The 17416-nt window shown below is 41.6% G+C and overlaps 1 protein-coding gene across 1 annotated transcript; it reads left to right on the top strand.

The window, feature by feature from the left end:
- The first annotated feature begins 502 nt into the window (after positions 1–502).
- On the top strand, positions 503–13665 carry tnfaip3 (tumor necrosis factor, alpha-induced protein 3). Its single transcript, XM_084093587.1, is given in 12 exon segments — positions 503–782; positions 1587–1923; positions 7820–8010; positions 8112–8253; positions 8366–8536; positions 9319–9499; positions 9813–10298; positions 10300–10335; positions 10337–10391; positions 10393–10708; positions 11438–11637; positions 11731–13665. Coding segments are annotated over 11 exon segments (2346 nt in total). The 5' UTR covers positions 503–782; positions 1587–1616; the 3' UTR covers positions 11992–13665.
- Positions 13666–17416: the final 3751 nt, after the last annotated feature.

Here is a 17416-nt window from a genome sequence, read left to right as displayed (position 1 = left end):
TAATTGTTATAATCTTTATTTTGCGGTGTCCTTGTTACATATGTTACATAATAACAGTAAATTATGCATAATTACATGCAACTAACCCTCAACCAAATTCTAATCCTACCCAACCCCTATAAAAAGTACATGTAGTTAATATTACTCAGTACTTAAATATAGAATTACACTTTAACAATGACACCTTAAAATAAAGTGTAACCCTTGTTTGATTTAATTAGCCTACTTTAAGTCACATTCAAATGAAAAATTAACGCAGAATGGCCCTTGTGTTAAAGAGTCATGACTAAAAGTTCCTTTCTTGTAATGCACATTCATTCTTTACATAAAATGGAACTAGAACATGCACGCATGTAAAATGCACAGGCTGGGACTTCCAGTGTTGTTATGTTTCCATATCTCACATAATAACTACTATGGGTGTGGCGAATTAAACGTCGAGCTTTACGTCATCGACTCGAACGTAACGTAAGCGTTCAGCAGCGTCACTCACTCGCGCACTGACTCCCCCTGGCGGAGAAGACGAAGAGAAAACGCTTATAATGGCTTGTGAAAGTGGAAAGTACCTTATGGAAATCCCCTACTGGCTTTTATGTACTGGTATCATTCGGGCTGTCTAACTAGAGCGTAGACTTTGCCGTGTTTTGGACGCGTCTCAAGCGAGCAGTGAAATCCAGTGGATCTCTTAAAGCGCCATGGACGATTAAAGTGGACTGAGTGAAGTAGCAGCAGAGCCAGAGCATCTTATGGGCTTTGTTGGTGGATACCGACATATTGAACAGGTAAGAGTTGTCCGATTCATCGCTGCCTGTTCCCTCGCCTCTCTAATGTCGCGTTTAGACTCTTTCCTAAAGCAAGCGAGCTTGATTTCTCCCATATTGTCTCGAGCTCAAACCCCAAGGCTGTTCTTGTACGGACGGATACAGTCTTGAACGCCACGGATTTTGACAGCCATTGTTTGCGAAGACGTCACTTATCAGCGATTAAGAACGTTTAACGGAGAAAACGTTCTATTGTTGCCATGGGGACATACAGCTTCCGTTCGAGTGTTACAGTGTTCCATTGTCTAACGGCTTCTTCTGTCAAGGCAATTACGTAATTCGAGCGTCAGCAACTGATGTTAAAGCCTAATATTTTCGCGTCGGTCTCTATTGTCCCCGTTGTGCTTTGTGTTTAATAAAACTGTGGATGTCGCGTTCCTCACGAATATTTCGCGAGAGGTATTTAAGGGAACACTGTCTGAATAAGTTGTCCCTAAAGAACCCCGGCAGCCGAGACAAATAAATGGTGCCCTTGCAGTCAATGGCATTTTTGTCTGAACCCATCTATTATCGCCTGTTCTGGGAGTTTTGGAAAATTGATTGTGGGGGTGGACTTATAAATATCTTCGCCTTTCACTCATCTGACCTCAAGAGCCCTTTACCATGAGACTGGAATACACCATTAGCTTTCAGGGGCCACCATCAGTCTTTCAGTTCTTCACCTTTAGGGTGGAGGGAAATGAGGGGAAATTCTTGTCTGCTGCACATGGTCGTGGGTTGAGCGCTCCTGACAATGGTGTTGTTGTTTCATGTCTTCTTTCGCAGTGATAGATTGGTTCTCCACTCCAGATCACCATGTCTCAGGGCCAGAACTTCCTGCCCAAGTTCCTGTTTGTGAGTAACCTCCTGAAGGCCGTGAAAATCAGAGAGCGGGTTCCCAATGACGTGGTCAAGCCTTCGTCCAGCAGCGGCCTGATCCATCACCTGCGCAGCATGCATCGCTACACCCTGGAGATGATCCGCATGAGCCAGTTCCCGCAGGCCTTCCGCGAGGTCATCCAGGCGGCCATCTTGGACAGGGCCATGCAAAGCTCGCTGGAACAGGAGAAGAGGTTGAACTGGTGCCGGGAGGTCAAGAAGCTGGTGCCGCTGAGAACCAACGGTAACTATGCTGTGATTTTATCAGCTTGAGCTCGAGTCACGTTTCCTTCCGATGAAACAGCGACACTTAAGTTTCTTTTAAACCATTAGTATTGGTTTATATCAGTTAATAATACATCACTGATCTTATACTTTATATAAACGCTCTATCATTCACTTAAGATCATTCTGCTTGGGAAGTGCTCAGTGTTGGGTATGTAACTCTAAAAAAGCAGCTACTAATTACAATCGTTAGTTACTGTGCTAAAAAGTAGTGCGTTACTTAATAATAATCACTTTCTAAATCCCAAATCAACCTATCAACAATACGAGGATAGGCATGAGAAGATTCTTTCAAATAAATAATATAAAATTGCACAAATTATTGTTGAACTGACCAAAGGGACAAGGTTGTTTTATATAAAATTGTTCTATAGTCTATACAGTATTATTATACTGAAAAATAAAGAGTAATTCCTTACTTTACTTTTTCAAGAGAAACGCAATTAAATTACAGTAATTAATTACTTAGTAATGCATTACACCCAACACATTACACCCAAAGACACCTTAAAATAAAGTGTAACCCAAAAGTGACATTTCTCTTATGGTGTAACAACTATTAAATTCATCACAGTGATTTTATATGCATCTCGAGCGCTGTTGTTATCAGAATTATAACATCTAAAGATATCGCATCTGCCATTAAAGAAAAGCTATATCGTTAGACCACTTAAAAAAAAGCCAGTGCTTAATGGCAGACGGGAAAATCCTGCACTGTCTGTCACACGGATGTTTTTCCCCCTCAGTGTGCTTTGAGGGGCCGTGCCGTGATGCTGGGCTCCAGCGAGTGTGTGTGCGTGTGTGTGTGACTCTGGTGTTTCTCTTGCTAGCTCAGGGTCAGGTCGCTCTGCTCTTCTCTTATGAGTAATGCTGCGAGGGAAACTTCTCTGTACTTGCCATTGTTGCTCCATTGTACAGTCACTATTTACAGTAACTGAAATTAGGTAAACAGAGACTTCACGCATCTCATTTACTCATTACCTTCATTACCATTTATCTGAAATAGTCAACAACCTAGTGCTGTTTGTTTGTTAGTTTCTTTATTTTTGTTTATCGGTTGTGATAGGAGATGTCAATTGGCCATGTCTAGTTCCTGATAGCTTCTCGTTTATGTATTCTGGTAAATTTCTTGCATTAAAAAAAAAAAAAAAATTCTGGAAAGCACATTTTTCCCTCATAATGAAACAGGAATTTCCTGTTTTAAATCACATGGGATTATGAAAGCGCTAGACTGCAGCAACATGTCGTTGAAAACGGATTGCGCTGATAAGACCCGTAATAGATTATAGAGGGGAACTGGAATGAATGTAACGCTCAAATGTAACACCGCTAATAACGTAACACACAATGCAGCCAAAATGGCCATTTTAGGTGTGCTAGGCTTATGCTTCCTTCTAAACTTGTATCTCTGTTTGTCTTCATTTTCTGAACTGATTTGTTAGGAATATAAAAAAAAAGCCCTTCCGCATTAGTATAACAACTTCCTAGTTCCCTGTTTTCATGAACGGTAGATGTTGTATTTTACTGATTTATAAAGTGCGTCTTTAGGATTTCAAGTTTAGTCAAATAGTTTGATCAATAGTCTGGTGCTCTTAAAGCAGAGGATATGTCTAAAGTTTGAGGGTGTATTTTGTACATTTACATTTATGCATTTATCAAAAGCAACTTACATTGCAATATTATCATTATTATTAGTTTTTGCATTCCTTGGGAATTGAATCATGACCTTGGCACCATTGATGTGCTGTTTGAGCTACAGGAATAAATTGTATTGATTACCATTAGTGTGTACAAAAATAATATTTAATATATATATATATATATAATATATATATATATATAGTATTTATGTATTATATTAAACCCCATTGCAGTTATACAACATGAGTAACGAATGGACTAATTGATATTGATAATGAATGACTGCTGACAGGCAAAATTACAAAGCTTTATGTTAAATAGTTCATGTGTACATCAGTTCCTCTGCTTCAGCTTGTGCATCTGATCATATGACAGTAAAATTGGAGAACTGGACAATGTTATCATATTTACACAATGCTTCAGTCATTTTCTTGAGGCCACACTTTTCTCCTGTGGCCATGACAGTAAAATCCCAGTAAGCAATAGTCGTCATTTCACCGTCTAGGTTCACTTTAGACCAGATATAGTCAGGCTATGAGTAACGCACTTATAGCCAAAATAACCTTGAATTTAGTCACACGTCATTTTTGCCAAACTAACTTATGCTATTCCATCATGTAAGCAAAGTAAACCATGATTACAAGGTGTTTGGTTTCATTTCGTCACTCATTTAATTTCCTTATTTAATTTATGACTAGTCTATTCTTGGTCTGTTTTAGACGTCTATTAAATTTTAACTGACTACCCAAATTTTGCCTTGTTTTGGCCTAGACGTCAGGGCTGTTTGGACGGCTATTAGACGTCTTTTAAACGCAAAATTGCTTGCTGGGATCGGAGAACTGGACAATGTTATCATATTTACACAATGCTTCAATCATTTTCTTGAGGCCACGCTTTTCTCCTGTGACCATTATTGCTGAGCGTGTTGAAAAGGATGTGGTTGTATAGCAGATGTTGTTTGTATCCAGGATTTGTGTGTTCATTTTCTGTTCTTCTTTGTGGGGTTTTGCTGCTTTGAAACTGTAACTTCCCAAGTGACAAGTTTCATATAATTTACAGTAAAGTGTTTAAATACAGTCAAGCTGAAAAAGATGGGAAGCTACACTGCAAACTATTAACAAAAAGTAGCTAGCTATGAAAGTACTTGAGGAGGGAATATCTTTAATCATATGTAACTCAAATTAATCAAACTTGAACAGAACACAGTTTAACCAGAACATTAATGTTCAACCGAAACATTACATTTAATAAGAAAAAAAGTTAATGGTTTGTTTGAGACCAAATGTGCAAGGACAGATTGGTAAATCTTCTATTATAGAAAGTCCAAGTTAATTGCTTCACTTAAATTAATCTACTTTAAAAAGGACCTTGAGCTCGATCTGCTGTAAATCTGCATTCTCAAGCAATGTGACATAAAAACTTGTTAAAGTCAAGTTTAAGTCAATCATTTTATCCCTTAAAATTTTCGATCACCATAATGACATATTTAAATGTTTTTTCCGTGGAAAATTTTTCATCATATCTTAAAATAGCTTGAATGTAACTCGACACCCTTGCTATATTTAGTATATGCGGTTCTATGAATATGCAAATGAGCCCCGCCTCCACTCACTCACTCAGCTCAGAGATCCACTGGTTGACGATCACACGTTGATCTGATTGGTTACAAGGTAGTTTGTGACGTCAGAAACACCAGCGATTTCAAACGATTTCCAATGGTGCCGACTTATGAATTTACACATGGTTTGTCTTAAAGCATATTAAAAACACCACATAGACACATAAACAACATTAAAAGCTGGATTTTCACCACAGGGGGACTTTAACAATTTGTTACTGGAAAAACGACTTATTTTGAAAAGTGCTTCTGGAAAATGTGGTTAAGTTAGTTGTTGTTATAAGTTAGCAGGACTACTTTTAGATAGTTGGAGTTTATTTGTAATGTTATCGATTCAGATCCATTTCTTTATGTTAATGAGAGTACGATTTAGAGGTGATGTAGAATTTTTCGTTTTCTTTATCTAGGGTTGAAAGTCATACAGAAACTTACTCTTGTGTAACAAAAAGAAAACACAGTACATTATGCACTGTACAAATAGTTTCCTTTTAAAAACCATAGGCCGGTGAAAACCTCCTTCTACTTTTGTGTTGATAACAGGTACAGGCACAAGCCATGGCTTTCAACAATAGCACAAGTTTAAAGAACAGGAACTAGATCATATGTTCAGACTTCCCTTATCGGCCCTAGAGGTGGCATGGGCACGGCACAGGCATTCCTGTGCAACATCGGCCCTCCTCTCTGGAAAGTCCAGATGCTTTATATCATGGCTCTGGTGTCAAGAGGAGTCAAGGGAAAGAAAAAGTTGAAGTGAAGCCCTTACGGCGCTTAATCAGAGAATCACATACTAGGGAAATTCCTCACAGTTGTTTCACACAAGCTCGCGCGCACATGCAAATGCGTATGAATGCGATTGAGCACACATGTTGCACAACATCAGAAAGAACACATAATCTAGGCCATGTACAAAGTTCTGCAGAGCATGCTTGTTTTTTAGTGTTCAAGTTACTGAATGGTTAGGTTACAGAAAAGTTATTGATTTACAAAAGTATATAAAAAGAGTTTAGAGACTCTGAGAAAAAAAGAAAAAAAATCCCTATAGGTTGGTCCGACGTGTTCAAACTGCTGTTGGGTTTTTATGAGGAGCTTTTGCAGAGATATGGTCACATGCTCTGTTTTTTAAATGCACACAGTTTGGATGAAACTGATATCTTTAAACTGCTTTAACAACTCTTGTGGAAATCCCCTGAATTGCTTTTATCTCATCCTTAATCTTGCGTCTTGACAAATACAGCTGAACTAACCTTTAGGTGTAAAAGATATTGCTGTCAGTGAATGCAACAGCAAAGCAAAGATTATATATGTAGTTTTCAAATGTTTTTGTAGCTATGTAATGCATGCCGACCGGTTGCTAAGGCTCTCTATGTTATGACAGTCTTGATGATTGAGAAAGTCCAAACAGGAACTGCAAGTTTCATAGCCTTTATGTGAATGCATGAATACGTCCTTTATGAACTTTTATGACCTGAGGTTTTTTCTCCCAAAGTAAAGCCTGTCTGCAAACGTGATTATGTTTGTGGAAGGAGACGCTATCCTTCAGGACATCCAATATACAGTCAAACCAAAATGTATTCAGACACCTTCAACATTTCTCACATTATCACAGTTTATTCGCTATAGTTTAGAAAATGTTAATAAAATTTGACCAGAACTCAGTTGATGTTTCACTGGTTTTGTCCGTCCTTCTGTTAGACTGTCTCACACATGAATTATGTTGAATATCTGTCAGCTGTTAAATTTAACTACACAATTAGATAATACCAGTTTAGCTCAACCAATCACCAAGCAATGCTTCATTTTGTTCAGTCTGTGTGTAAAAAGAGCATTAGCAATTAAAGAAAACACACTTCAGCAGAACATGATTAGGTCAAAGTGTCTGAATCATTTTTGGTCCCAAATTTTTCTAAATGTTACTGGTAGTCACTGTATGAAGAATGTTTGGGTATATTATGTCACTTAATTTTGCTCTCCTCACTTACATAAATGAACTATAGTGTCCTGCACACACTAGTAAAACAATATCACAAATGATATCTGGTGTCTGAATAATGTTTGGTTAGACTGTGTATTGGCAGACCTGCATGCTTCCATGTTTGCAGAAACTGAGTGGCGATTTGGGATTAATTCCTCTGGAGCCTCAGGATAATAATGTCCTGATGGCACCACACGAACATGCACCGTCCAAAGCCCTTCCCAGCAAACAATAGTCGTCATTTCACCGTCCGGTTAACTATAAACCCAATATAGTCCGGCTATGAGGAACCCACTTCTAGCCAAAATGACCCTGAATTTGAAAACACGTCGTTTTTGCCAAAATCATAACATCTTGCAAGATGTATGATATTCCATCATGTAAGCAAAGTAAAACAGTGTTCGGTTTCATTTCCTCACTCATTTCACTTCCTTGTTATCTAATTGATGACTAGTCTATTCTATTTAGTAAATTTTCACTGACAGAGAGCCTAAATCTTGCCTTGTTTTGGCCTAGACGTCAGGACTGTGTTTGGACGGCTATTAGACGTCTTTTAAACGCAAAATTGCTTGCTGGGTTGTGACTGTCCAGAGATATAATCTGTGTTTGTGTGTCTTGGTTTAGGTGATGGGAACTGCCTGCTTCACGCAGCCTCTCAGTATCTTCTAGGGGTTCAGGACACAGACCTGGTGCTCAGAAAGGCTCTTTACGCAGTACTGAAGGAAACAGACACTAGTAACTTTAGGACACGCTTTCAAACAGAGCTTCTGCACTCGCAGGAGTTCACCCAGACCGGCCTGAGATACAGCACTTTGGTAAGCACTTCCACCTTCACGACGAACATGCAAAAAACATTGTCCTTTGGATATGACAAGGGTATAACTCATGGATATTTGCAATTTGTTTTGTTTCTCAGAACTGGGAGGAGGAATGGGTTAAGATTGTAGAAATGGCTTCTCCAGTGTCCAGCAGTAATGGCCTACAGTTTGACTCTTTAGAGGATATTCACATATTTGTGCTTTCAAATATTCTACGGAGGCCAATTATTGTTATTGCGGGTACGTATCCATAATACAGGAGCATTTCAATAGAATTGCACAAACACAACTGCATCAACATGACCATAATATATGACTGATTTATTTTTATTTTTTATTTTTTTCTCAACAGACCAAGTACTTAGAAGTATGAAGTCTGGTTCCTCCTTTTCTCCCCTCAATGTGGGGGGCATATACCTGCCTTTGCACTGGCCTCCAGGAGAATGCTACAAATATCCCATAGTGCTTGGATATGACTCGCAGCACTTTGCACCCCTGATCACAATCAAAGATAGTGGCCCAGGTACGTCACTAGACATTGCACGACTCTTGTTGACTGAAAAAGTTGACGTTTTTTGTCTTTTTAGAATTTTTTACTTCATCGAAATGGTACGAAACTTGGTGAAGGTTTTTGCACTTCCTATGTGAACACACACAAAAAAAATCATGGGCATGAATCAAAAAGGAATGCTCCTGTAAAAAATAGTCACACTTGTGCTTGTCGTGGTCTAAAATGAGCGCATCGGAAATTAATGGGAGACGAATTTCATCTAGTGAAATCTTTTGGTACCGCGGCCAAACACAATCTCACTGAAAGCTCATTTTTTGAGATATCAAGCTCAAATTTGGAACACAACTTAAATTTAGATTAATGGCTTTGCTTTTCTTGCAGTTTTACTGTAAAACGTGTGCATTTTTCATAACAATACACGTAAAATTCTGTTCCTTTTTTTTTTAAGTTCACTTTTTTCACTTCAGCAATAATCTGCCAAGTGTCGTCTTTGAAAAGAGATCAGACTGAAGTCTGTGCTCTAATGCATTCAAGATTTATGACAGTTAAAGTTGGAAATTAAATGTTCAGGTCTATGCTCAAAAAGTGAATAAATGGATTATAAATACAGTGTAAACATAATTTAGTATAAAAATCCCCTAGAAATACAAAATATTAAAAAACATTATCAAAATAAAATATAGGACATTCATTTAATTGACAAAAAATTTTTTGACCGACACGTGAAGAACTCCAGAGGATTGCTCTTAGTCGGCCCAGTGTGTTTGAATATGTGATGTTTGTGACCCGTTCAGAGATCCGTGCGGTGCCGTTGATAAACCCGGGACGAGGAGGGTTTGAGGAGCTTCGATTGCACTTCCTGACAGAAAAGGAGCAGCAACAGAAGGAGAAGTTGCTAAAAGACTACCTAATGCTTATAGAAATCCCTGTCATTGGCCTGGGCTACGATCCCACACAGATTATCACTGCGGCCAGGTATGAGCTAAAGACACTCTTTGTTGAAGTCTTGCTGGTTGTTCCTCAGTGTAACCCTATAAAGTTATGGCGCTTTGTTGTGTACCTTTTTGTATCACAGTTTTCTCCAGAGCGGCTGTGAATGAACTAAATTAATACCTTTTTTACAACAACAAAAACGTACTTACTTAAGTTGGACTATGACGCTATTTTCTTCTAGAAACAAACTTTGTTGCATAGTTTTCACTGTAAAGCTGCTTTGAAACAATCTGTATTGTAAAAAGCGCTGTATAAATAAAGGTGACTTCAAAATCTTGAATCCTTCCTCCATCAGACTTGATGAAGGCAACCTACCTGAGGATATGAACCTGATGGAGGACTACCTACAGCTGGTAAACCATGAATATAAGCGCTGGCAAGAGGATAAGGAGTCATCATGGGCCCCCCAATCCCAGCGTCCCCCTCCCTTCTCGGTCTCCCAGCTCTCTCTCATCGAGATCCGCTGCGCCACACCCCGATGCACCTTCTACGTCTCGGTGGACACTCAACCCCACTGTCACGAGTGCTTCGAAAAGCGGCAGGCGGGTCGGAAACCAGAGGCCATTTCCAGCTCGAATCAATCGTCATCCTCGGACCCGGAGAGCCGAGGGAGACTGGAGCGCTCGGTCCTTCCTAGCCCTCGTTCTGCTCCCCCTACGGCCCCAAGTCTAAGCCTTTACAGTGAGACTCATGCCATGAAGTGCAAGACACCCGGATGCTTGTTCACACTCAGTGTGGAGCACGACGGGTTGTGTGAACGCTGCTTTACGGCGAGGCAAACCCGGTCCGCCGCCAACAGGCCGTCTCACGGATGGTGCCACGGTCAGTGGGTGCAAGGCGGCCGGGAACGAGAGAAGGAAACGGAGAGGGAGAGAGAACGAGAACGAGAAAGGGACACCGAGAGATGCGTTATGTGTCGACAGGAGGTTTTTAGGATATTCAATGGTCTTTGCCCGCCCTGCATGCAGAGGACTGCTGTTTCCGAGAGGGGAGATGCCCAGCAAGAGGAGCCTTCAACTGAAGCCTCGGTGTGGGCAATGCATCGGGAGACCGAGCGCACGGGCACCACCGGACACACCTGGCAAACGCCCGCCGCCCGGCCGTGTAAACGCTCCGGATGCCAGTTCTTCGGGACGGCAGAGAAGCTGGGATTCTGCACTATATGTTATCTAGACTACCAGACCAATCACCGTAAGTGCAACTATTCTGCATTCACACAAAATTCTTGTAGTATCTCTAATGAACAAGGAAATATCATCTCTCAACTATAATCGGGGTTTGAAATTCACTTTTTCACTCACCGGCTAATTTGGTTACCACATTTTTCTAAATGTCATAATCATTTGTTAACATACAAGTATTGATTACTTCAATGAGCTCATTGTTTCTGCCTTAAATTATTACATTGTTTAAATTTATATATTTTTAGCTAACTGTGATTTGTATATGTTCATTTCTGAAATACATAACTTATCTCTGATAACAGATCACTCTAAACTGTAATGTGGACTCATGCATTTTCTGTAAAGCTGCTTTGAAACGATGTGTATTGTGAAAAGCGCTATACAAATACATGTGAATCGACTTGAAATGTGAATTACCGGCCATTCAGAACTTCTACTAGCCAAGAAAAAGAATTACGCAATACGCTGTATTTAATATATCATGATGACTCACGATTCGAGTATTTGCGCTAAATCTGCACAAATTTTGCTTACATGAACTTCCCCAGCAAAGTGTGTAAACATAATAAGTAACACGCTAAATTGGCTAGTGATTTGACAGCGTTACCCATGGGTTGGCGGGTGTGAATTTTAAACCCTGGTTATAAAGTCTCCACTTCCTTTTGGGTTCATGAAGCAATTCATAGACATTGTGACTTCGACCACAGGATCAAACGTGTGATTTTTGTCTGCACAGAGGCCACCCCTGCTATTGTCCAGCCCAGGCACACGTCCGAGGCGGGTTTCCAGAACTGTCCGCGGTGCCGAGGTCAGGGATGCGGTGCCGAGGGAAAGGCCATGCTGGAGGGTTACTGCAACAAGTGCTTCGTGAAGGAGCAAAGCGCTAGACTCAACCAAGCTGCTAGCAGGGGCTCTAACTCCCCACCTCTTGTCACGGTAAGTGTCCTTATTTGCTGTTGCGGGGGAAGTTTGACTCTGCTTGAGTGTTGAAGAACCGATTAAGCAACAAGCTCTGTTGTTTCTGTCCAGCGGGCCTCGAAACCACGTCCACCGCCAGTGCTCAACCAGGCTCAGTGTCGGCGTAGCGGCTGTAAGAACCTGTCCCCTGGCTGCACGGACCTGTGCCCGGACTGCATCAGCCGAGGCCAGCGAGAGGGTCGGCGTGCCCAGGCGCCCAAAGAGAAAAGCAAACAGCGCTGCAAGACGCAGGGCTGCGATCACTACGCCAATCAAGAGAAACAAGGCTACTGTAACGAATGTGACCACTTCAAGCAGATTTACCGAGGCTGACTGGACAGTTCAATGTCAAAAAGGGCCTAGTTCATCGTGCATTCTTGTGCATGCTGGCGAACACTCTTACACAAGGAACTTTGTGCCCAAAATCCTCCACCTGTCTTGGGCAGGGCCTAAAAAGCCCGGTGGTGCTGTAGAATTGGTGATTACCTCTCAAATGAAGTTTTTGGTCATTTGTATCATGTGTGTGTATAGGACTTACGTGAGATGCTAGCATACAGAAACTTATGATACACAGTGACGTCTAGTCACACACCTGTGGCGTCTGCTGTTTATATTGAACAGGGTAATTAACTGCAAACTTTCTTGAAAAATTGACGTGAGCATGTATAAGAATTGATCAGTGTAGAAACAAATTTGACCAAAGTTAATTTACTGAAAGTGTCTAAGCCAATGTGCATCGCCACTGTGGACTGCAGAAAGCCAACAGGCCTTTTTTGGAAGTACAGGAACGAGACGTACAACAGGGTATGCAGAGACCACCGAAGGACAGCATTTGATAGTTTATTCATAAAATGTAGGTTAAGTGCCAATGAGAGCTCGCTAAGCTGAGCTCGAATTTCATTTCCTGCTGCACCATTTGATGTCTGCAAGCAGTACGAATCTGTTGCCTTTGAGAATGTTTTTGTTTACCATTGATCACTTTTTCGCAAGTCCTTCTTGCTCTTGAAACTATTTTTCACTTTTGCTTGCCTTGCTAAACTTCATATGACTTGGTCTGTTCTATTGAATGGATATGTTCATTTTTCTGTGGCTGAAAAATTCCTTAAGTGCAATGAAAACCAGATACTTGACACCTCCCCGATGAATAGAGCCGATGAAATGACATTAAGCTGAAGGGAATTGCCGTGCCAAAAAAAAAAGGACGTAAAAAAAATTTGACGAGAAAAAACTTTTGAGATGTCTGAAATCCCCGTCAGGATAAACAGCTAGGCGAAACCGAATCAGTCCAAACATAAACGAACCCAGGTAGGAAACGCCCCGCTCCTAGATCTGTGAACTCCCTGTTTCTTGCTGTTCTTGCCCAGCCACATTCTTTTGGTTGCACTACTCTCCTTTAAACACACAATGCCTCAGCCTATTCTTTGCATATGATTAGTATGCACAAACTGACATTCTCTATTTGAATATTTTCCGAAATATCTGCAAAGACGTAAAGAGAAAAGATAGAGTTAGCTTCTGTGGCATCATTTATAAAGAAATAACTGTCTGTGTTAAACATTCCCATCTTTAAAGTCCAATATTGTGCAACCACATTTAGCTTTGTCTACTTGAGAATTAGTTTAATGTGGGCCTATACAGAAATGTGCTTTGGATAAATGATACACAGAAAAATTTGCAGTCGAATCATAAATTTAAGAGTGTCTGCTCTTCAACTACTGGATCTGTTCAGTCAGTTCAGATCATCACAAACTTGCACAATACTTAATAAGCTGCTCTGGAATTAGGAACGGTACTCCTGACTTACTAGTGACATTCCAGTTATAGACCTAGAGGAATATAGATGACAAGATAGAAATTTTGTGCAACCTTTCATATAGAGTATTGTATGAAAAGCCTTGTTTTTTGGTTTGTTTTGGTATTTATTCACAGCAAATATTATCTGTAATGTGTTTCAAGAATTATTTATATGTGGTCCTGGAATAAATTATTTTTAATAGAAAAACAAAAGCCAGTTTCCTGTGTTTGTTTACCTTAATCTGCTTCTTTTTTTTTGGAGTTTGAAATGCATGTTAAAACAAGAAGCACTAGAAAGTGCTTATTAAGCAGTGCAGCAGTTTGTGACATACAACTGCATTGTGTATTAATAAAGTAACATTGTTTTTGCTATTGTTAGCAAAACAACGTTACCATGCCAATGTCTGCCACTAAACAACTAGTTAGGTTACTGTGGTTGGGTGATTTCCTGATGACCGCTTCAGGCAGCACTATGAACAAGTGGATGATCGCAGTGCCAGACGAACAGGTTGAAATAATATACCAACAAAGTCACATAATGACATGGGCTGAGCTGTGAGGATTGCTGGCCAAAGAAAACAAACTTTGGCAGCTATCCGGAAATCATAGAACCATGTTACATAACTAGTGTCCTCTTTCATTCCTCCACAATCACCTGAAAAAGTAGTCAAGGCTGCTCTGGAAAAACTGCAGAATTGACCTTGTGAAAGCAGCCAAAGAGAATCCCAGGTGGAAGCAGTGCGGATGTCAGCCAAGAAAACCACTTAGAATGCAAAAAATGGTCTAATGGACTGACAATTGAGATCTCTACATAAGGGCTACTGACAACATCCAAAATATCAAAGTATAGGAAGGGAAAGATTTCTAACATGAGATATAGGGTGCTTCTCAGTACTCTTAATTGATGCTTCCTCGTTTCCTCGCTCCTCTGTCCTCCATCCTATGACCCGGAAACCGAACGAATTCAGCCATCTTTGAGGACATCTCAATTCTCTAATTGCACCGCGAGGAACAAGGAACAAGGAAGCTTCCTATAGGGAAGCCTTTCTTGTCGAGAAACCTGACTCGCATATAAATTATCCTCCCCCTTCACATCTGTCACAAGAATTTTAATTTATGCTTTACCTTTGCAGTTTAAATAAACCATATATCACAACAGTCCATCTTGCTATATCTTTATTATTTATTAATTTATTTTATAGCCAGACTCTAACAACATAAGGGCAGATCCTTTGAGCGCAGCTGATGGCGCTTTGAACTGACGTTCGAGTGATCAAGAATATTCCAATATACAATTAAATTTTCCTTCCATTCCTCCGTCCTCATTTTCTTTCCTTGCAGCCTTCCCTTGCATCCTACAGGAGGTGGAGCTGAGAAGCGAGGAAAGGAAACGAGGATGCACAAAGAATAAGAAATGAGAAGCACCCATAGCTCTGGCCCTGGTAATGGTGTGACCAACTGCAAGGTACTGCAACTGCAAGGGTTGAATCCGTGGTCCAAACCCAAAGCTGGTGCCAAACACAACCACCCGAGTCTGAAACACAAGGTTATCCCTGAGGGAAAGCTGCCATGGACCCTGCCAGGGGTTTCAGGAGTAGAGCGAACTGTGGCTTTCCTGGCGAAACATTCGAGGTTCCTCAAGGAGACTATAGAATAACACAAGACACATCACTCGTATTGTTTGAAAAGTGCAACGCTCAATATGGCGGAATAAGTCCCGCCTTCTAAATAAGTCATCACGTCACTGCATCCGTTAGAAGCTCTGGTTCCTATAGAAACAGTCCGACACACACTTCCACTGCGCATTAGCTTGATCCAGCCTAAAAAAATAATAATTTTCTGTCATGATTCAAGCATTTATAAACAACATTTATGAGACATTTGTTGTCAGATTTCATTGGTGATTTCAAATATGAAATTTAATCGTAAGCTTGGCAAACAGTTTTGGAGAATTTGATGTTTCCCAATTCAAAGAGATAGGAGCTGCACTTGCATGCCCTAGAGACGTTTCAAAGATGGTCGCCGAGTGAAATGACTTGTCTTAAAGGGACTTTGGTAACGTTTCCCGCAATGGAGGCATCCACGCAAATAACCGCCACCTGATTGTATGAACCCATAGGTACCATTCTCCACCAGTCATGGTAGACACCAGGTAAGAATCCTTCTTAGGTAAGAATCCTAAGGTTCTTTGTGTCAACTTTATGGTTCAGGTGGAAAACTATCAAGGTGTGTCAGACCTTGTTCATAGTAGTCTGCTAGGACTTGCCTGAAAAGCCTTGTTTGTAGTCCTGCCATTATTTCTGTGACTTAGTTATGTCATCATGTTCCACATGTAACTGGTCCCACTCGACCCGCTCCGAGCAGGATTCAAACCGGGGTCTCTGAAGTGGGAAGCGAGCGCTAACAAGGACGCTTAATAAAGCACAGTTCTGACCATTACACTCACACTCCTAAACCTCACCCCCATCCGGGTCACGGCACCAGATGTAACCAGTCCTACTTGACCCGCTCCAAATGGGATTCGAACTGGGCGAAGGCAGGCGCTAACAATGCTAGTACGCCTCTTGAGACCAGGGGAGTGAGGTTTACAAGCACATCTCTGACCTTTGTCCATTACACTCACACCCCTAAACCTCACCCCCATCCAGGTCACAGCACCAAATGTGACCAGTCCTACTTGACCCGCTCCAAATGGGATTCAAACTGGGCGAAGGCGGGCGCGCTAACAATGCTAGCACACCTCTTGAGACCAGGGGAGTGAGGTTTACAAGCACAGCTCTGACCTTTGTCCATTACACTCACACCCCTAAACCTCACCCCCATCCAGGTCACGGCACCAAATGTAACCAGTCCTACCTGACCCGCTCCAAATGGGATTCGAATTGGGCGAAGGCGGGCGCTAACAATGTTAGCACGCCTCTTGAGACCAGGGGAGTAAGGTTTACAAGCACAGCTCTGACCTTTGTCCATTACATTCACACCCATAAACCTCACCCCCATCCGGGTCACGGCACCAAATGTGACCAGTCCTACTTGACCCGCTCCAAATGGGATTCAAACTGGGCGAAGGCGGGCGCGCTAACAATGCTAGCACACCTCTTGAGACCAGGGGAGTGAGGTTTACAAGCACAGCTCTGACCTTTGTCCATTACACTCACACCCCTAAACCTCACCCCCATCCAGGTCACGGCACCAAATGTGACCAGTCCTACTTGACCCGCTCCAAATGGGATTCGAACTGGGCAAAGGCGGGCGCTAACAATGCTAGCACGCCTCTGGAGACCAGGGGAGTGAGGTTTACAAGCACAGCTCTGACCTTTGTCCATTACACTCACACCCCTAAACCTCACCCCCATCCAGGTCACGGCACCAAATTTAACCAGTCCTACTTGACCGGCTCCAAATGGGATTCGAACTGGGCAAAGGCGGGCGCGCTAACAATGCTAGCACGTCTCTGGAGACCAGGGGAGTGAGGTTTACAAGCACAGCTCTGACCTTTGTCCATTACACTCACACCCCTATACCTCACCCCCATCCAGGTCACGGCACCAAATGTAACCAGTCCTACTTGACCCGCTCCAAATGGGATTCGAATCGGGCGAAGGCGGGCGCTAACAATGCTAACACGCCTCTTGAGCACTGGCGGAGCTAGGGGGGTCTTGGTCTAAGCTTGGCCACCCCTTTGGCCACCCCTCTCACAACTGCTGTTTCTGTCTCTTTTTTTATTGACAAAAATTGCGTTTCTTAAAACGCTGAACTGTCTCTTTAAGACCACAAAAAACATGAGACTTTTCAGATGCACACTCCAATTTCACCTCAGCGCCAGGCGCAAGCCAAACGAGTGTGGAAATGAGCAAGTGCCGAATGAGCTTCAGCAGAACATCAGACAGTGATATGCACATAGTAAATATAGAGTTAATCTTTCTCAACTGGTGGGTTGCAAGACCGTTTTGAGGAAGTCGAA

The sequence above is a fragment of the Abramis brama genome (assembly GCF_963993115.1).
Source record: "Abramis brama genome assembly, chromosome: 19".
Taxonomy (NCBI): domain Eukaryota; kingdom Metazoa; phylum Chordata; class Actinopteri; order Cypriniformes; family Leuciscidae; genus Abramis; species Abramis brama.
This window is presented reverse-complemented; position numbering and strand designations above follow the sequence as displayed.